This window comes from Terrapene carolina, unplaced genomic scaffold (assembly GCF_002925995.2).
Source record: "Terrapene carolina triunguis isolate 2854851 unplaced genomic scaffold, T_m_triunguis-2.0 Scaffold262, whole genome shotgun sequence".
Taxonomy (NCBI): domain Eukaryota; kingdom Metazoa; phylum Chordata; order Testudines; family Emydidae; genus Terrapene; species Terrapene triunguis.
This window is the reverse complement of record NW_020664613.1, coordinates 4,989,115-5,010,695: the sequence shown is the minus strand read 5'-3', so window position 1 is coordinate 5,010,695 and position 21,581 is coordinate 4,989,115. Positions and strand designations below refer to the sequence as shown.

General features: G+C 37.8%; 1 protein-coding gene across 1 annotated transcript in view; it reads right to left on the bottom strand.

Annotated features, from left to right (window-relative positions):
• USH2A (usherin) overlaps positions 1 to 21,581 on the bottom strand; it is a 558,238-nt gene that overhangs the window by 234,643 nt on the left and 302,014 nt on the right. Inside the window, exons 34-36 of the mRNA XM_026657662.2 lie at positions 17,797 to 17,944; positions 7,970 to 8,121; positions 3,473 to 3,635 (exon numbers count right to left, since the gene is read on the bottom strand). Coding sequence (XP_026513447.1) covers positions 3,473 to 3,635; positions 7,970 to 8,121; positions 17,797 to 17,944 — 463 coding nt within the window. The remainder of the gene's footprint in view (positions 1 to 3,472; positions 3,636 to 7,969; positions 8,122 to 17,796; positions 17,945 to 21,581) is intronic.

The following is a 21,581-nucleotide window of genomic DNA, read 5'->3' as shown; positions in this document are numbered from 1 at the left end:
CAGGGGATGGATCACTCAATAATTGCCCTGTTTTGTTCATTCCCTCTGAGCATCTGGCACTGGCCACTGTCAGAGGACATGGTACTGGGCTAAGTGGACCACTGGTCTGGCCCAGCATGGCCATTCTTAGGATCTCATAACTAAACGCTATTATGAAATGGCTTCAAGGAGTAATTGGTAATGGCCAAAAAGACTTTATTGTTCTGGGGCCACACAGCAATGTCCTGTTTCCCCCCCATAAGGACCATTATTTTGGCATCTAGTAATCATACAAGTGCCAGGGAGCAGAATATATCAATGTTTCTGCTGAGTAAGAAATGGACAAGCCTGCCCATACATGGGATCAGATACAAGACTGTAAGAGATTCAAATTTTCAGCAGAAGCTATGGATGATCCTTGCGATTATACACACAATAAGGCATTTATGTAGCGTATATCCACGTATAGCAGATAAACATATATAGACACATAAATTACAACACTATAGCATCAATATGATTGCTACCTCCCACTTTTTGCAAGGCAGTTGAATGCTTCATCTCTAAAACATATTCAATCTGCCTGGTTTAGGATCCAAGATCTAAAGTCTGTTTCCTAATTTAGTCTCCCAAACTGAAGTTTAGCACACTGACAAGCAGGCCACTGACCCAAGCTTAGGATGCAATTATTTTGATGCTAACATATCTTCATACCAGCCAAATTCCACCCCCAATGTATACATTCTAATTGCTGCCTCTTTAACAGACATCACCGCAAAGGCTGAAATACAGTTGTTCATTATGTCAAGGAAATACCAATTAACCATCAGGTAATTCAATAAGCTTTGTGTAAATCTAGTGAACAGATGATGTCTTAAATAAGTCTGATGAATTAATGTGCAATTTCTTTACTGCAGAGGAACATATATTGCCAAACAGTGAGCATAAATGTCAACTGCTAGAGCTGCTGACTTCTGAGATGGAGGTGGGGGGGAATAATATTTAAACACTATTTATTTATTTAACGTTGCAAACCAAAGTTTCAGCAACAGTGAACAAATGTAATGAAATTTTGTGTGTTCCATTCCCCAGACAATTCTTCCAACCCCCCAGCACCTCCTCCTGAGTTGAACTAACACAGCAACCTCTTTAAGTCAAATCTTGTAATTGCTTCCAATTTGCCTGTTTTGCTTTTGGCAATTAGCAAACTGAAATGTTATCATGAAAGAGTCCATCTCATTTATAAGGCCAGGTTTTTCCCTCCACTAAAATATGCAGCCACTCTGTTCTTTATTACCAGCAGGAGATAAATGGCTGGTTTTCGTTGCTGAAGAATATATAATGGTTAAAAAGTCACTTTTTTCCTCCAGCTCTACATAAATCACAGAACTAGTCAATATTTAATAATGCTTGCCTTGGTCTGGAGTCCCTTGATCACCCCTGTCATGTGTAATAGCTCCCTCTCCGATATCTTTGACATAAAAGCCCAGCTTTACTGCAATACTAACATGTAGAGGGTCATTACGGATCGACATTTACCTTAATCTGTGACTGCCAACCATGAACCGATAAATTCCAGCAGATTCCACTGGGAGAAATCAGTAAACTTCTCAGTGGAAAGAACTGAAGGAAAATTCTGCCGAGAACAGAATATATTTTCTACAAGGGCTGCTCTGCAAATGGGTTCTGACTTTTGAAAGTTCTCTTGCTGCGCAGCTTTGCAACATTTAATACCGTTTTGATGGTTTGAGAGACGGGATGACAACCGAGGATGACATGACTTAGAAGGCAAGCAGAAATTTTCTCTGCAAAAACAATGCAAGATTAAACACAAGGGGAATATGGCTTTTGCATTATTCACCCTGCTGCCTTAGCGGAAATGGCTGTGCTGTCATGGGTCCAGCCAAAATGTTGCTCCTTTTTTTCAAATCGATCATCACTCCTTCACCTCATAATCTTACAAGTGGTTCACAGCAGAATACATCAAAGCCTTCATTGCATAAAAAAGGGCTTTTGTGAGGGGTCACACATTAAACTGCCTACCACACATTAAACTCTTCAGCACATATGCTTCTCAAACATCTACACAAACAAGTGCATTTATATACTTCCTCTCAAGAGGACAGAAATTGCAGTACGTATTTTTCTTTATTGGCAATACTGGAAGAATCAAACTGTTTTTACTTTGATTATTTAAAAAAAGACAACTTATAAAGCCATCAGTGATTCAGCATCACGCGTATTACTGCGCTTAGGATACTGATTAAACGTTATTTGCCTACAGTACATAGAAGGATTAACACAGAGTAAATAACTATCATCTGAACATTGTTTTTCAGCAGAGTTTTTTCACAATTATCAATATCACCAGAAATACTTTTATAGATACCTTACAACAATCATAATTTAAAAGACAATAAAAATTAATGACAACATTTGCTATTAAGGTAGAATTTATAAATGTTATTTGTGTATATTTTATTATACCTTAAAAGAGGCTTGATAGCTTGAATTAACATAGTAAACATGCACATACATTTTTGTCAATGTTTATTATTCATTGCTCGTGTATTTTATAATAAGTTGTTACAGAATTGTACCTAAGTTGTTACACTGCGTAACTGCTTGAAAAGCATGCATTCAATGTAGAGCATTAAGCAATTGCCCTGGTTACAGTTAGTTGTGTCTTGTATATTCCTTTACAAATATGCAAAGTGATTGTAAAACACCAGTCTGATCTGGTAGAATTTTACACGCACACTGTATCACTTTGCACTGGTATAAATAACTACAGAAAGTGCAAATGCAGTAGAGAGACAAGATAATTTCCCTTAATGTACATTAGAAGAGATTAAGATCACCTTTCACCTATTTTTTATTTCATGGGTTGAAACTGTTTTGTTAAACAAAATAAAGCTACAATTTTTATTCAAATATTTTTGAAAAGAATAAGTGGTTGATGTCAGTAGGTACTACTCTTAAAAAATGTTCTCCTTAAAAACAGAAAGTTGCCTTGCTAATCTAAGCAATACCTCTTTATCATTGCTTGTATGAATTGTACTGTACACAAACCCAAACCTGCAAACCTTATTCCTGTGAGTCACTCTTACTCACAAAAGCGAACTTACTGATATTGTGTGAATAAGGACTACTTGTCTGAGTAAGGGTTGCAAGATCAGAGCCCTTGTTTGTATCTTTAGATTGAAAGTTTTTTGGGCAAGGATCTTGTCTTTTCTTGCCCATATATGTGTTGGTGCTACTGTAAAGTACCATATGCAATTGCAGTAATATATCATTATATTACTAAAACGATCAACCACTTATTGGTGTGTGTATGTCACTCTCTCTCTCTCAAATCAACAACTTAAAGATAGTGGCAGAAAATTAAAATTCACTACTAAAGAAATACTTGAAAAAAACCCCAACAGAATTCTACTGTTTTAAGTTTATTATTATTATAATGGTAAGATTAGATGTACTATAAAGAAAATACCTTGATTGGCATAGAAGAGACCAGTGACGAGGACTGCATAGGTTAACTGCCCATTAGGTTTATTCAGAGCTAGCCATTTTACTTGTACACCTCTGGATCCATCAATAGTGGCAAATACTTCAAGTGTACCTTCAGGTCTAGCTTCAGTTGTACGAGCTTCGACCTGCAAATTTAACAGTCATGTACAGTTTGTTGCTGTAGTTTGTAAATAACTGAATAAATCAATTATACATTTTAATGCAAGTTTTCCTGATTAAAAAATTTAACAGTGGCATACTATTGTTTTTAAAAAATGTCTTTTCCTTTACCACCCACAGATATGCCTCCCATTTGAAATATTTTATAAGAGGATGAGAAAGAAAGAAAGAAAGAAAGAAAGAAAGAAAGAAAGAAAGAAAGAGAAATCCACTAGTGTCTGATAGCCTGAAAATGCAGTGGCACCTAATTCTAACGCATGAATCTTGCTCTGTGACCCAGGAAAAGATAGAGAGGGGAACAAGGTCCCTTAAATTTGCTGATGTTAAAAGATAACTATAATACAAAAATGTGCTTAAGTCTGCTTATTATATTACTACAGATATTTGACAGACAAAAAGTATCCTTAAATAAGTTTGGTTCAGAAACAGAATTACATTACTAACTTTCCAGCTCCAGAACCCAGAAGATTTAAGTTGAAATAATAAGTAGCCTTTGAGAGAAAATAAAAGCTGACAAGAGAGCTAGCATTTACTTATATAATGAAGCCCTAAAACTAAGATTCTTGTATCTTAAACAAAAATCTTAGTCTTAGGGCTTCATTATATAAGTAAATGAAAAATTTCTAATTACAGTGGAATTCAGTTTTATTAATCACGGCTTGTGGCCATTATTCACAGTGCCATGATTCAAACTTTACAGTCCCAAAGTCATTTCTCATTTATGATGACGTTTGTTTCTCACCCGTAATTTATTTGATGTTTTCTAAGGTTGGAAAGGATTTTTATACCTTTTCTGAATGGCACTCAGCTTCAGATAAAGAATGTTACAGTTTGTGGGTGTGCTGTTTAGTGCCAATTTTAACCTGTCAAACCTGCTTTGGCATTAAGACATCTAAAGGAACTTTCTCTGTCCTTGTAAAATGGTGATTTTACTTCTTAGCACATCTGGTTTGGGAAGTTTATTGGTTTACTGACCTCTATATATTCTCTGATCCAGTAAAGCACTCAAGCACAAGCTTAACTTTAAACAGGTGAATAGTCTGAATTCAATCTGATTACTCACAGACTTAAATATAAGCAAATGCTTCAGTACTTTGCTGGATCAGGACCAGAGTGTGCATTTGGATATTGCAGTCAAAATGGGGATTGCCCAAAATCAATCCTTATGACAGGATTCCACTATACTGTGCTTTCTAATCTAAGTCAGATCCTGTGATGTACTGAGTGCCTAATGCAAGTTGCCGTGCAGCCCCAGCACCTCAGAGAATTGGAGGCCAGCTGACTGCCTTGGTTCTCAGACTTAGGAGTGAGAGGCTGATGCCCCCAACGACACACAGAGTGTACACCTAACTGTTTAATTTATTGCATTGGTTCTGTCTGATAAAGTGTAGCCATGTCTGTGAGAGGCGAGTGATTGGTGGGGTTCATTTTCAGTATTGCACTATAATTATCTTCTTCTATCAAAAAGCTTAAGCAGTTCCTAAAATTCTGTGTATATGAAGTAATCTGCACCAAATCCCAAAGCTTTTGAATCTTGCACTTACCTTACCATATTTATATCTTGTTATTTTAAAACATGTTGCAATATTCTGAAGTCTTTTTTCATCTCCTATTTTCCTCACATATTGAAAAAAAACCTAGTATGTATAAAATGCTACTACTACAAAAATACTAGCTATGATCTGTAGCATACACTATGGCTATACTGGAAATGCACATTAAATGGGACACTATTTGTGTAAACAATAGACACTCTGTATGTAAATACTTCTGTATAACACAAGCACTGTTTCTTTTTCTACGCATTATCTTATATTCAAAGTCTTTTGATATTTCCAGGTGTATTTTAATAATAATTTTCAAAGTAACAAAAATACTCTTCAACTGCACAAATAAAAATTCTAAAATGGGGTAAAGTAACAATAATGTTTATATTGTACTAAATATTTTTGGCAAAGTAGATTAGGAGAATATACTAAAAATATATTTAACCTAAAAAGGTTAAATTAGTATGTTTTAAATAGTGAGATGAGAATAGAAATATTCACTGATCATTAATCATATTTATCTTTCATTATATTATGAAATTAATGTCAAGACATCCCCCTACTGTCTTCATTTCTCTCATTTTTCTAAATCACGTGTTGATTGTTTTTGCAGTGGTTTGTACATTTCAAAAACAGCAGAGTTTTACATGTAAGGATGTATCTGAATTCCCCTATTGAATCAAATAGAAAATCTAACTTTATTTCCTCAAGAACAGCCTTTTTGCTTAACAAAAGCAGCAGGATAAAATTAGTACAGATTCTACATTATCTTTGCTAGCAAGAAATTAAAATTAAACATTTTGGAATACATATTTTCTAGGTTTATATTTCACTTGAAATAAATTTTAATCACTATGAAAAGCAGTTAAAACAAAACAAATCCTTATTGATAAATGCAACTGGCAACTCTCAAGTACCTGATTAAAATCTTCACAGCTACCTTCAGAAAATGTAAGCTGGAGGAATCCGGTGCTTAAGGTAGTCACATAGCATCTCTTCAATCGATTAGGGCACATTAAATAAAAGATCAGCAACAAAAATAGCTGGAAGGATAATATCAGTTTACTACTGGGAGATGTCCCCTGTAGTATTTAGAGTACTCAAAGAGCCAAAGTATTTTTAAAGTGTTGCATTTATACTGTAATTGATATAAAAATCTTTCAGACAAATCAAATGAAGATGTAGTGCTCGAACTTCCTGGCAGCATTTAGGTGAGTTGCTCTAAATAAAGACATTGTACTTCAATTCCTGTGATTAGAGATGGATCACTGACTTGGGAAAATAGTTTGTGTACTGAGCATGGGATGCAGTGAATATCAGCTACAGCAACCCTTACTTTGAATTGTACTGAAAGTCAAGACGGTGTTTGGAATTTAGTGGAGAAGTGAAAATTTTTTTTTTTTAATAATTGTTTTGTCTCCCCCTTATTTTAGTGCATATTTGATGGCACTGATGTACTGAATTAGCATTACATGTTTTTTATATATGATCTGCAAAGGGGGTTCTATGATACCCCATGTTTAATGGTGCTATTTGCACAGTGGAACAGGTGTGAATTATGTAATATCTAGATATTTATTCTGGAGTTTGAATTCCTAAAAGAAGTTTAAATTTCTGGTATATGTGAAGTTTTTAAAAACGGATAAGAAAAACTGGCAAAAAGCCACTCATGCTTTTAAGAGTAAATATCCATCAAAGCAGTCTTAGCTATAAAATGTTTAATGGTTATAAAGTCTTCAGCCCTGTTCTATGGATAGATGATGTTACCAGCATTTGAAAGCAACTAATCTTGGGAAGAAAATGAGAAATGTGACCAAAAATAAGAATGCAAAAATTAAACCCTGAAGTTTTACTTTGAGGTAATATTTATATAGCACAGCTCATTGCCATTAGAAAGTCTGATGTTAATATAAATAGAGCGATAGGTAGAATGTTGTCAAAATAACTAGACAATTATTTTTTAAAAAATTGTTAAAACAAGTATATGGGAGGGTAAGTTTTACTGAAAGATTAAATCTTGGAAAAATATAAAGGGCTATTTTAGCAATATTTAAAACAAAATCAGGCAGAGCAATTATTATGAAAGTTATTAATCAGCTACAGTGTTACAAAAACCATACTGATTTATCAATCCAGTAGCTTCTCTAAAGTTCTAGAATAACATATAAATGTTTTAAGTCTCAGAAGACTTGTTTTCAGATGTCAACACTGATATTAATGTAATCTTAAATTGCAAATCCAGTGTTTTTTTGTACCAGATTAATAAAATATTTTCCTTTTAAACACAGATTTGGATTTAAAAATATTTGTGAATTAGCATATCTTTTTTTTGGTAGTATTGTCATGTTTTGTCTTCTATAATCCTCAAATTATCTTCAACCCTTTCAGTCAGGCAGATAGAATTTTGCTCATTACTGGAATAGTAATTCTTTCTTTATGTGTGTCCTTATAAATCAGGTTAAACCACATCTACACCTTTTAAACATATTAACTCTACTTAATTTCAATAATATGTGTTTCAGCCTCACATCTAACTCCCTGTCACTTCTTTTACTGTACCTATGTGTGATTTTGGAACAGTGCCTAGTGATGACCTATCAAATCCTTAGCAGCTCTTAAATGGCATTTTTTATAAAATGTCACATTTTGCCAGATGGGTTAGTACTGACCAGAGTGAATCATCACCATTTACTCTGATATTCACTGCCATCTGACATTTATTACATTCCCAGAATGCAAATTGAGGTACTCACCAATGGACCCAAAGCACAACCTTTTGCAGTACATGCCTGGACTCTGAAGGAATGCAGACTCCAAGGAACAAGTCCATAAGCATAATAACTTAGCTGTGATGAGTTCTGCATCAGAATGCCATTCATATGCAATCCGTAACTAGTAATAATACCTACAAAAACAATGTTACACTTAACAGGGTCGACTTAATACCTGTGTGACAATAGAAGTACGTGATGAAAAAACCTTGAAAGCTACAAAATACCAAGATGCTGTTAACTAATATTTTAAGCGACTGAAAGGATTTCAGGAACTGTAGCAGCAATTCATGTATGTCAGTGAAACAAAACGTACTCTCCATCTTTAAATGTTGAAAATCTGGCCAGTGGTCTGCATTCATTTTGTACAAAATTTACACTGCTCCAAAGAGCATGGTATAATAGACGTGTTTCTGAACTAAAACAGTCAAGGCAATCTTAGAACTGAGAAAGTTGAGGCAATTCTCTTTCACAGCCTACTCTGCATGCAAATGCACATGTAGATTAAAACAAAGACATGAAAGATATATAGCAACCATTTTAAATCCTAACACCTTCAGACTTAGAAAAAATAGTGATCTACATTGTAAATGTAATGCTGAAGGAGAAGTCAGACCAAGGCCAAAAGAACAATCCCTTCAACTATCACATTGACCTTAGCCTTCATTCCAGTGGAACATATACACAGGAATTCCTTACTTTTTTTTTTAAGAGGTCTATTTTTAATGCTAAAATATTTCAAATAGTCAGCACTTGTAGTCTATATTTATGTAAAGCTCTATTACCTTTAGGATGCATGATAAGCAGACTGAAAATATATTCTGTCACACTAAATACCTTAGGGAAATTCCCTTTTGTTGGCAAATGGCATGTAGACTTTCTGTTCACTATTCTCAAATGAACTAGATCCACTATTAATCTGTCCTTTTCTAGATCACAGTTTTTACCTGCTTGATTAAATAGGACCTACCTTGTACCTATTTTGGTCAATTCATTTTTTAGAATATGAAATAATATTGTTTCAGAGTATATTAGAGAAAAGATCTTGTAGTAAAATGGCTGTGCTCCTGTTAAAATCAAAGGAATAAAATTTCCAGCCACTTAGACTTAGCATTAGCAATATTTTGAGGGGAGGGTGTTGGTTGTTGTGTTGCTGATGATAACTCTAAATTGCAGGGATTTGCTGGTCTCATGTCTAAGGGAACCCAAAGTGTTCACTTGTCCAAAGGGGACAATAGGACTGTGTGAACCCTGTAGAATTCAGTTTATGAATGGGCGAAAGAACTGTACACAGCAGTTTGGTTTTCATTAACTGAAGAAAATAGCCCCTTACAGGTTTGTTTCAATCTAGAGTTCAACCAATTGGAACCTCCAAAGGGCATCCCATCCACACCCCTAACTACTCTTTTCCTCCTCACACGTGGATACCTTCTTCCTCCTCTTCCCCATCTTAGCTGTTTTAATGTGGACTCCAAAGGCCAGTTGAGCAGCTGGGGAAGGGGTTGTACGAGAAACCAAGGCCAGTTCAGAGGAAGTTTTCTAGCTTGCCTGCTATGCAGACAACCCATGCTCATCTCTTAGGTCTATAGCAATAGGCTGAGGTTTGCAAACACAGTGAACCTCAAATTCAAAGCTACTATTAAAGTGGGTTTGAATATTTCACAGAGCTAAGGTACTGACCCTTTGTTCAACAGGGGCACTGATCCTCCAAAATTGGGGTCCTTCCCCATAGGAAAACAGTGAATTGCAGCAGGCAGAGTGGGTGAGAGGGTGGAAAATTCTTACTCCAGCCAATCTTGGTGCCTTAAACATCATGCAATATGCTGGTTTGTTTCATATGGACATTTTGTGTTTCCATATGATCACAGCTGAGTTCTAAATACACCTGAGTGAATAACTGATTTTTCAGTTTAGGGTCCCCTCAAACCAGAAAAAAAAAGTCAAATGTGATTTTTTTTCCTCACCAAAACAAAAGACAAACAAAAAATTTGCTCAGATTAAATGGCAATGGCATTTTGAAAGAAAGTATCAAATTGAAACAACATTTCAAAATGAAACATGGAACTGTAACGACATTTTCAAACTGGTTCATTTTGGCATTTCTGAATTTTTTATTTTTAGTTTTGTTTTTGGCTGAACAATTTGCTGAATTCAACCCAAATTCGCAAATAGTCTTTTTGCCCCGCTGTAGTTCTAAATCTGTAATATGCACCATATTCCTAGGAAAAAGTAAAAGTAGCATTTGTTCTATGCACACATTGAGTCTTAAAGAGCCCTCCACAGTGTTCCAGCACTCAACTTTGACATGCCTACTCTTGCACCTTTTTAAAGAATTTCCACAGGTTTAATTGGGAAGCTGTATGGCCGGATACTACCATCCCCTAAACTGTACATGTGCCGCTTCAGCAGATAACCTCACACCTAAAACTACGTGAAACTCAACAGCTGTGGTATGCAGGGCTCTGTGTGAAGCTTTTCTAATGTCAGATTGCATAGGTTTAAACTACAAATTTTGGTTTCAGTGCCAGATTCAAAGGAAAACTTAGCTGACACCACTTAGGTTTGCCTGATTTCCACTTCACTCAGGCTCATTCAAACATCAGAGAACCACTCTGTGACCCTCAGACAAATTTGAGGCTGGTCACACCACATTTCCAAAGACATTTAATGGGCTGACAAACATAAATGAGGACTCTAACATGAATAAATTTAATTCAATAGGCACCATTAAAAACAAGTCATTTACCGCCCAGTATTGCTAAATTTACCAAAGTGGTTGCAGTAATTTCCATTCAAAGCATACAATAAGGAATAGTAAAGGGTAAACGTAAATACACTTTAGGTCCATTTTTCAAAAGTAGCACTCACTTAACTTAGCTTATTGTTAATTCTGTTGTGCATAAAAGAATGAAGCCTTTTGTGATTATTGAGGAATTATTAATTATTTCACAATTATTGAGCAATTTTAGCATAAGAATCAAACTGAGGGTGTTGGGGTAAGGAGCATGAAATGACTATAGTCCAATGCTCCAAGGTGGTCAGCATCTGCAGCTTCCGGATTTGAACTGGATTTGTGGGGGCTCCAGGAGCGGCGCCAGGGTTTTTGGTGCTCTAGGTGAGGGTCCTTCTGCGCTCCCGGTCATTGTCGGCAATTCTGCGGCGGGGGGGGGGGGGGGGGGGCTTCCGTGCTTCCGGTCTTCGGGGCAGTTCGGTGGCGGGTCCCGGAGCGAGTGAAGGACCCGCCGCAGAATTGCCGCCGAAGACCCGGAGCGCGGAAGGACCCACCCGCTGCCGAATTGCCGCCGAGGGCAGCAAAATGCCACCCCCCCATATCCTGGTGCCCTAGGTGACCGCCTAGGTCGCCTAAATGGAAGCGCCGGCCCTGGGGGGCTCAGCATTTGTGAAAATCAGGCACACAGTGACTACAAATGGTTTTTGCAATGCTGCAGTCAAAATATTCCAGAAGGTTACCCTCTCCCCACCCCCTATAGTGCAACCATGTCTGGATATGCTGAATGTGGCTGATCTGAACCCATGTGCAAGATATACCTGAGGCTTCAATTAAAAAGGGAAAACAGCCTTCATATTGTTGAATAATCGCAGTACATTTATGCTTCCCTCAAAACTGAATTGTTTGAATTTACACTGAAGACTGTGTTTGAAACTGAGAAGAGACTGTGCCTCTCAGTTGATTGAGGAAATAAATAAAAGTGAATAAAAACTGGTGCGTTTCTGTGAAACACTGAAGTGTTGTACTTCACAGATATGTACTCTAAACTAGTCAGAGATGTGTATGTTAAACTGATGAACTGAACTTATTGATTCCTTTTGCCCCTAGAAAAGTAAGAGCTTGAACCCAGGACAGAGACAGGAGTCATGTGAACAAAACTTGGGAACTCTACTCAAACTAATCACACCACATTTTGACCTCCTGCTTGAGGCAAAACTCCTCTGGGATTCTATGGGAGGTTTCACTGTCTAAAGAGAACTAACGCATATCTGTATTTGGCCTACAATAAATAAACAAGTTAACATAAATACAAAATATCTTGAATTTACTTCAGAAGAAGGGCATTTAAATCAAAATTGCCCAGGACAGTCTTAAATGTCTTAAACCTTGGTATTTAGGGTGTATTATACAGGAAAAGAAATAGAAGAACTTTAAGTACTTATATGAATAACACTAACACTTAAAAATAATGGCATAAGCATTATTAATTTCTTTGGTATTTATTGTAAAAGCATTAATCACAAACTCATTTGGTATTATCGTAGGTGTCATAAGTACGTCTATAGGATCTCCACTATAACTCAGCATTCATTAACTGGACCAGTATTTTAAATTATACCTGCAATAACAACATCGTACAGCATATGCACTATGAAAATCAACTTTCCAAAATATAATATGAACTTCTGGTATTTCTCCGAATACTGTCAGAAAACAATTGTCTTTTTAATAAAGCCGATGCATTATCTCCTGATTTTAATGTTCACATTCAAATAAATGCTTCTGTTTTACAGGGGCCTTTTTTAACTCTGTAATTTTCTGTGCAAAGAAGAAAAAGTGAGTTTGAGAATGGAGAGAGCTTAGGTGTACCAGTGGTCTGGATTCTAGGTGCTGGGTCAGAAACTCAAGTTCTCATTCTAAATCAGACAATAATTCCCTTTGTGGCCTGGGGTAAGTAACTTAACCTATCTTCCCTCTGTTTCCACTTTTTTTCTTGTGAAATTGCAATAATATAAGTCCCTACCTATCTCACAGGGCTGTGAAGATTAGTTAGTGACTGTCTATAAAGCACACTGAATACAGGTTTAAAGCCTGTCTGCAAGTTTGCCTATTAATCCAGAATTGCCAAATATTTCTCCTAAGCTGCTAAAATGATCAGCAAACAGTTAATGTTAATATGTTCGTTGTCATCGTTGGGCTTCACTTAACACACACTGGCCATGAAAAGGGGCAGTTTTATTCTCAGTCATAAGTCTAGCCAGGATAGGTTAAAATCCTGACTCCACTGAAGTCAACTGGAGTTTCTCCATGGACTTCAATGGGCCAGGATTTCACCCTTTATTTTATTTTATTATTAAACAAAACCTTCAATTATGGAGAAGATGATGGGGCATCAGAGAAGTGCTTATATATCAGAGTGCCATGACTCAGTTTGACCTTTGAGTTTGAAGATGAAAAGAACTACTATATGTAAGTGCTAAGAACGGTTCTGATTAGAATATAAACTAGGGGTCAAATCTTGCAAAAATGTACCTTTACTCACATGAATAGTTCAATTAATTTCAAAATGAGTAAACTTTCTCCCTTGCTTAATGTTTTCAGGCTCAGGTGCGAGATTAGTCAAATGTAATGGGGTGCACTGAGTAATTTCATATATTATTATTATTTCATATTTTCATTACAAGAGGGCCTAGAGGCTGCAATCTGGATCAGGACCCCACTCTTTGTATGCAGCATACACATACATAGGCACTGCCCTGAGGAGCTTACAATTTAAGGATAATTATCAGACAAAAGGGAATTTAAAAAAAAATAATAGAAAAGAATATGTGACTGTCTTCGATAAAAGGAAATTAAATAACTGATCTAGTAAAGGCAAGACAAGACTTGGTTCTAATGAATATAGAGTGGATTCTTTATTGAGGCCACTAGCACAAGCAGCATGCTAGCTCCCAGATTAACTAAACAGAGCCTCTTATGCCTAATGTAACCAAACATGCCTCCGTACATCCTGCCCTGAACAAATCAGTCATGCTGACTACACTACACATATATGAAAGGGGTAGCAGAAAGGGCCTGCTGTCGTACAATGCATCTCAGTTCACCTATTTTGTTTTTGCTTCGAAGTTTGAATAAAAGAATAAATAACTGTGTGTTTGGTTCTACAAATGTCATACGCAGCAGTATCATTTCCCCAACTTGTCACCTACTGTAAGAATTCATTATAAACCTGAAACTTAGACCCTTTGCCAGAAAGCCTTTTGTCAAAACTGGGTCCAGTCTTAATGACACTGTGCCCATGTTCACCAGAATCTGAGTCCAAATTTGACTGAAACAAAGACTCAGTTTCCAGGCTGTGATAAGAAACTCTTTCATCACTGGATCCTCACTCACCAAACACACTTCAAAGCCCCTGTTTCTTCTCATTTTACCCAGGGTTATGTTCTGTGGGCAAGCCTGATAGACTACAATTCTGCTCACCACCAGTGTCTTCAAAGGTTGCATTAACAGCCCCTCTTTCCTTCTCCATGGAAACTCAGAGGCAGAGGCAGTCTTTTCACCATCTATCGCAGGGATCGGCAACCTTTGGCACGCGGCCCATCAGGGAAATCTGCTGGCGGGCTAGGACTGTTTGTTTACTGGCAGTGTCCGCAGGTTCGGCCAATCGCAGCTCCCAGTGGTCGAGGTTTGCCGTTCCAGCCCAATGGGGGCAGCAGGAAGCGGCGGCCAACACATCCCTCAGCCCACGTCGCTTTCCGCAGCCCCCATTGGCCTGGAACGGTGAACGGCGGCCAGTGGGAGCTGTGATTGGCCAAACCTGCGGATGCTGTCGGTAAACAAACCGTCCTAGCCCGCCAGCAGATTTCCTTGATGGGCCGCGTGCCAAAGATTGCCGATCCCTGATCTATCATCTTAAAAGGGAATAGCAAAGTCCACGCCATCTAATTCAAAGGATATCATAAAGGCAGCAGCCAATCTGCCTGCCCAACTCCATTCAATGGCACCTAATGGATTTCCTGGGTCCTCATGATGTAATGACTCCTTAACCCATTTAGGGTAGAAGTCAGTGGGAAGATAAAAGGAGACTCCTGAGTTCTACTAGGGAGATCCCAATTTATAGTGTAGGATAGACATATACAAACCTTGGCAGTTTCTCGTGGTTTTAATCTGAAACCAAGCCAAACTCAGTGGTTTGAATTGAGTTTTGCTACTTTAAATATAGTAGCTCAAAACTCAGGGGATCTGAATCAATGAATCAAAGGAAAACGGGATGCATGCCCCTGCAAACAAAAAACTACTGAGCCCAGCCTACAACCTTTTTCAACCTATAACCTTGAGCAGAGGCCAGAGCAGACACTAATACTGGGAAGCAGGAATGGCTAAAGTAAAGTGCCTCTGTGCTGTTTATTTCACTTATTTGAATTGAGCCAAGATCCCTTTCACCTGAGATCTTTTTTAACCTACAACACAATTTGAAAATGCAGGCACAACTATTGTTACTGAATGAAGTGCTCACTAACCAGCCCAAAAGATTTGTTGAAAATGTATAACACAGAGCTCCTGGGTGACTCAAATTTTCCTGAGATAACACAGTTTTGTTTTCAATTAGCCTTCCAAAAATAAGACAAAGATAGAAAAGAAGGAATAGTAGAACAACAAAATTCACATCAGGATTCAGGCCCAGACTAGTTAGTCCCTCAATGGATGGACAAAGGAGGTGACCCCTTCACCTCAGTGCAAGTGACAACTACAATGTGGCAAAGGAGCACAGGCCCTGCTCCCTGCTAACACCCCTGTGGGTGCCAGCTGCCTGAAAAGGGGTAGCACCTCTTTCTTCTTCTAGCCAGCCAATGAAAAGAAAAGAGGGAAGCACACCAGTTCACATTGTGGCAGGGCTACTAGTCTAGTATTCTCTCCCCAGGAGCGGACAGGAGGGATTCTGGCTAAGTCTGGCTGCTAACTTTGACCATAGAGCAGCCCTTCTCTACACCCCTCACCCAGCCCACCACCCCTGCATTCCACTGCCAACAACATCTGCAGCATCTACACCTCTGTATAGAGCCTTTCCCCGCCGAGGGTAAAAACCACCCATGCTGACTCCATAGCCATACAAGGCTCCGAAAACAGTGGACATTATACAGTTCTATTGTGCAGGGGTCAGGAAAAGAGGGAGAAGCACACATGGGAGGATCCTTGTGTGCTGTGGAGCACAGCTCCAGGAGGTTGAGGTGGAAGAGCAGGCTCCAGGAAGGATTTTTGCGGTGCAACTGCATATATACACTGGCCAAAGCTCCTCTGACTAGGAGGACAGTGTAGTTATAAAGGCTCCTGAAGCCTTCAGCCTCCATGGGCTGACTGGGACTGGGGGTAGAAGACTTCCATCCTCCAACCACTGTGGAACTCCCCAAAGCATTTATTATGTCTGTGTTTGGTTCCATAGCTTTAGTACCCAACCATTCATTATGCTCTTAGAGTAAAAACTGAGCCATACTACAAACAATAATTGCTGTAGTAGAAACAGCCTAAGATCTGTATATATTGTAGCCATCTCCTCACAACCATCCAATCATTTCCCACACAATTTAAATAAAATGTGATGGAGATTGATTAATTAAAAACATAAGGCCTGATCCTGCCTTGCGAATGAATTGAAACTCCCATTGATTTCAGTCAAAGTTTTAACAGAGCAAGGATAGCAGGATTGGATCCTTGACTGCAAGCACTACATGACAGGCACTGTGGGTAGAATTATCAAAGACACCTTATCAAAAAATCAGTGAGACTGAGGCCCAAAGTCACATAAGTGGTTTACATTTTTCCTCCTATTTCTTCCTCTAAGTTTTGTACCAAATACATTGATGGATTTCAATAAGGCTTCAGTGCCTTATTGGGCCACAAAGAATGTTGCAGGATCAGGCCCACATGATCATAAATAATAAAAAAACTAACAACATAAAAGGAATGGTAATCTAAACCATACTAATGGCCTATGAACATTTTCTTCCACATCTACAGCAAGTCTGACAATACAAAATATTAAAAAATAAATCTTAAAAATTCCTAATTACTTATATTTTGCTCAAAGTGCTTTGGCCAGATTACTAAAGGTAAGGAGGTGTTGTGGTTCTCAGCACTGCAATGCCTAACTCATTTAAGGAGCATAGCTCTCGTTTTCAAAAGGGATTTAGGCATGTAGGAGCATCTCTGAGTACTGCAACACCTAAATACCTTTAAAAATCGGAACCTTTGAAACCAAACTATATGTGTATTGGGTATTTTGTTCTAAAACAGGAATCAGAGGCAAACCTGCAAGAGGAAAAATGAAATTCACGTTATTTTACAATTCATAATACTTGATATGTATCAGTGTTATATTTTGATTATGAAAGGCATAATAATATAAATTCTTTTAAATGTTTTGCACTCAGTTTCAGTGATTTCTGGGTATCCTTCTGTGTTCCTATTTGAATGGAATAGGCATAAAGCTATGAAATCAGGGAAATGAAAGTCCCATTTTCACATCTTTAAAAATATCCAATTGCCCTAAAAGTTAAGACATGTACACAACACACAGAGAAAAAGGTCCAAATTATAATAATTGTATTATCAAACTTTCACACCAGTGCAGGTGTATTCTCTCTCTCAAGGTGAGTACATAGAATGAAATGATTTTTAAGAACAAATACAAGAAGATAAGAACAAGTATATTAAGGAATTAATCTGACAATTAAAAATATTAATTGTATCAAAAATGAATGCTTTATTAGAAGGTACAATGCAGACCCTATACGATCATGCTCAAAGAATACCCATTTCGTCAGCTAAATTGTTCTGGAAAACATTAAGCAATAAGATGCAATACACAAGAACTATCAAAAGGGAGCACTTTTGAGCTACTAAAATTGTGTGCTAGGTTGAAAGCCACAATCTCCTAGCTACAGACAATGATACTATCTCAGGTATTTTATGTGCTAAAATGGTCATTAAAAATTAAGCACCACATATAAGCTGCCATTTAGAATATTAATTTACCTTTACTAATCATCTTTTTAACTTGAGGCTAAAAGAGTTCACTTACCATTCGGATACTCAGGCTTAGTCCAAGAGATGTTAAAGGAGTCAGATGAATATGACTGGGCTTTTGGAGCAGGAACACCTTCTGGTGTACTCTCATCTGTGATAGCTACGCTAGCTTCACTTATCGTACATCCACCTCCAGTGCAAGCCTTAAAATATCAAACGCAGCAAATAAATATACTCCAAAGTGATGCCAAAATAAAAAGGCTAGAAATCAATTTTTGTAAAGATTTGTAATTTTACTCCTCAGAAATTAATAAAGCTTGTGCATTTCACAGGAAGGCATGCACTTTTCACAATCATATAGGGCTTTTTCCCCCCTCCTGGAATAAAGATATTCCCTCATATAAAAAATATCCTATTTGATTATATGTATCTTTAGATAGTCTTTAGGTACCATAAGGATGAAACCTAACACTAATGCTGAACTTACAGTATTTTAAATTTGAATGTAAGTCATGATGATGATTAAAATTCCATTGCTCTCACTGCAATAGTTAAAGAAAATTACAGTGTATATGTACAGTATATATCATTGACAGTAGCACAACTCTCCTTGTAATTGAATAATGTGCACTCAGAACCTTCAGACCGGGAAATACTGACTGGCTAGTGCTGCACTTAGAAAGAAAAAAAATACATCTTTCAATGAATAGCCACAGGAAAAAGAAATGACCATCAGTATATTCTTGTACTTCATGGGCGCACACTAACTAGTAGTTTTCAAATGCAATTAAAAAGTGAAAAAATTAATTTATAATAAATCAATACATAACAGTTGCTGAGTGCATCTTAATGGATAAGGAGGTCGAATCGTTTGTATTTTAGTTGCCAGCAGAGATCAGCTCATTACATGATTTTCACATTTTGCTTGATCATGAGACAACACTCTTGACATACAAGAAACTGTGCATATTAACTTATATAATAGACTTTTTTATGTTCTCTCCCTATATATTTATACAATAAACTGTGGGCCTGATTCTGCAATCCTTACTCATGGTAGCCCCATTACTGGCACTGGGACTATTAGCAGGAGCCAGGGCTTCTCATAGGAGTAGAAGCCACAGGATCTGGCAGACTCTGTAGTAGATTAGGTAAATCAGAGGGGGGTTTGTTTGGTTTTTAGAAATTCAGTTAGGTATTTACCTAATAAACCACAATGAAAGCATTTTGAAATGTTAGTAAATAAGCATTTATGCAATCAACATTTTGAAAAGCCTATAAGGAAGCCATTTTAAAGTCTGTTGTGTTAACATACAAACATTTCAACAGAGGATGTTTTTAATCTGAAAAATTAAAAGTAATAAGACAACAAATCAAGGCCCCAATCCTGCAAAGATTTCCCCACGTTCTTAACTTTATGTGAGTAGCCCCATTGAAAATAGGAATAGACAAAGTGTCTAAGAATGTGAGTAGTCCTGCTTGCAGTATCAGTCCCCAAATAAAAACAAAAGGCCGGATCTTGCTCCCAATGAGCACTCATGGCAGTCAGATTTCCTTTCAATATGGAGTAATTCCATTTGAATCCATTGTGCACAGATTTCCTCACTTTCCCCTGTGTTTTAAAATGGGAAGGAATTAATCTGCTTTCATAGTCACTTCCTGCTCTGTGCACTCACATCAGCAATGTCAACAGGAGCGTAAACAGGTCATCAGAGAGTTGCCCATTCAGGCTGTGTTGTACGCACACAGGATGTATTCATTTCACTGGGAATTTTGCAATCCAGAGCAACTGCAGAATTTGAGCACAATGTTCAACTTGCCCTCCAAAGGGAATGCAAAAGAACAAACCATGGTTTTCAGAAAAGTCCAAAATTAGTGTTTACTCCAATGAGATGGTGTAAAATACAGATATTTAATTGATTTTTACATGACTTTCTTCAACAGATTATGGTATATCAATTTTCAGCTAGGTCAGCTTTGAGTTTAAATTGTTTTATCCTTTTCCTTTACCATTCAGATTTGTGGGCTCAATCTGGCAGAAATTAGTCTCTAGTACTCCTCTCTAACAGAAGCTCCATGGGCTTCTTCCACTCCACAGCTGTATCTGACACTCACAATTCAAGTATGAAATATCCCAGTTTTGGTGACCATCATACACCTGTTTAGGCAATCTGTGCAGATCCTTTCCTATGCACTGGGTCTTAGAAATTATGGGTCTGTACTAACGCCCACTGTAGTCAAAGGAACGATCCCCAGTAACTCCAATGGGCTTTGGATCAAGCCCTGTATTAGCGGGAAGCCACTGATCATGTGACACATCAGGTTCTTAGTCAGCTGATTAACATTCAATCTGTTGAGGAAGACGCTCAAAGCAGCAACAGCCCAGGTGCATTGTATTCCCCAATTGCTGCCTGCTTTGTTTTGCCAGTCAGCCAGGAAAAGCATGAAACGGGACTATGTGGCTCACCCTCAAATATTTTTTAAAGAGAGAGAAAATGAGAGACAGAGAGAAAGGAGGAGGTCCCTGAACTTCTCACTGCCAGAAGATTTCCCCACTAGCACAATCCCAAACCTAGCTTAAATACCCAGGAAAATTTTGGTGGTGTTGATTAGAAAAACATTTCAGGGATTGAACCACTATGTGTCAGTCCCCTACACACAGCCACACACTATCCATGACATGGATTAACACCTACTAGCTTCATGAAGAACTTAAGAAGCAAGCATACGACAAGTACAAGGTGTCAGAGAGCTCATCTTCCTGAGTTCTTCACTCCCTCGCTGGTTCCAGTATTCTCAGTTGTGGCACAGGGGCATTTTTGTTTTGTGGTCCTCCACATCAGGCCTGCCTTTCCTGTGACTATACGTGCATTTTGAACAACACGGATCCATGACTTTTGTAGCTCAGGCGGCTATGCATATGGTCCATGACATAAATCAATAAAAGCAAGGCCATTCACATTTAAAATATGGTGTGTTCCACATTAATTCACTCTAATGTGCTGAAGTATTTCTAGAACCTTTGATCAGCGTGTTAGATGCTGTAAATAGGCAATAACATTCAGACACATTTTTGCACTCAAAAGTTCTGACAAAAATTGATTTGGGGTAAAATTTTCAAAAGTGCCTCAGTGACCTGTGAGCCTAAGTCCTATTTTCAAAAGTGACTTAGAAGTCTAAATCTTATTGGCTTTTAATGGGAATTAGGTCCTAAATTCTTAAATCGCCTTTGAAAATGTTGCTCTTGTTTTGCAGATGAAATCACTACATAATATGAATTTCTTCCCTTAAGTGTACTAAAAAGTAGGGTCATTCCTTTTTGAAAATCAGTGACTGAACACAACCATAACTTTTTCATTACTTGTTTTAATATATGCATGCTAACACAGCGATAGCTTATTCTAAACACACACTATATTTGGACTGGAATTACAGTGGCTCTGCAACACATGTAGTGTTCTAAGGCCACAGTCCTGCAAGGTGCTGAGCATTCTTCTGAGGTGCCAAGTACCATCAACTCCCATAGAATCACTGGGAGATGAGCGTGCTAAGCACCTCACAAGAACAGACAGCACTATGTAGGTCTGAGCCTTACATGTGGATTTCAAACCAGTTCTGTGTTTCCAGATACACAGGGATCAAGTCCATTAGGGAGGCAGCATACTCCATCACTTGAACAGAATGGAGCTTCTGACTTCATTCACAGATTCATTAAGGCCATCTAGTGTGATTGCCTGCAAATCACATGCCATTACATTTCACCCAGTTACCCCTGTACTGAGCCAACATATCTCTCTCACATACACACACACACACACACACACACACACACACACACAC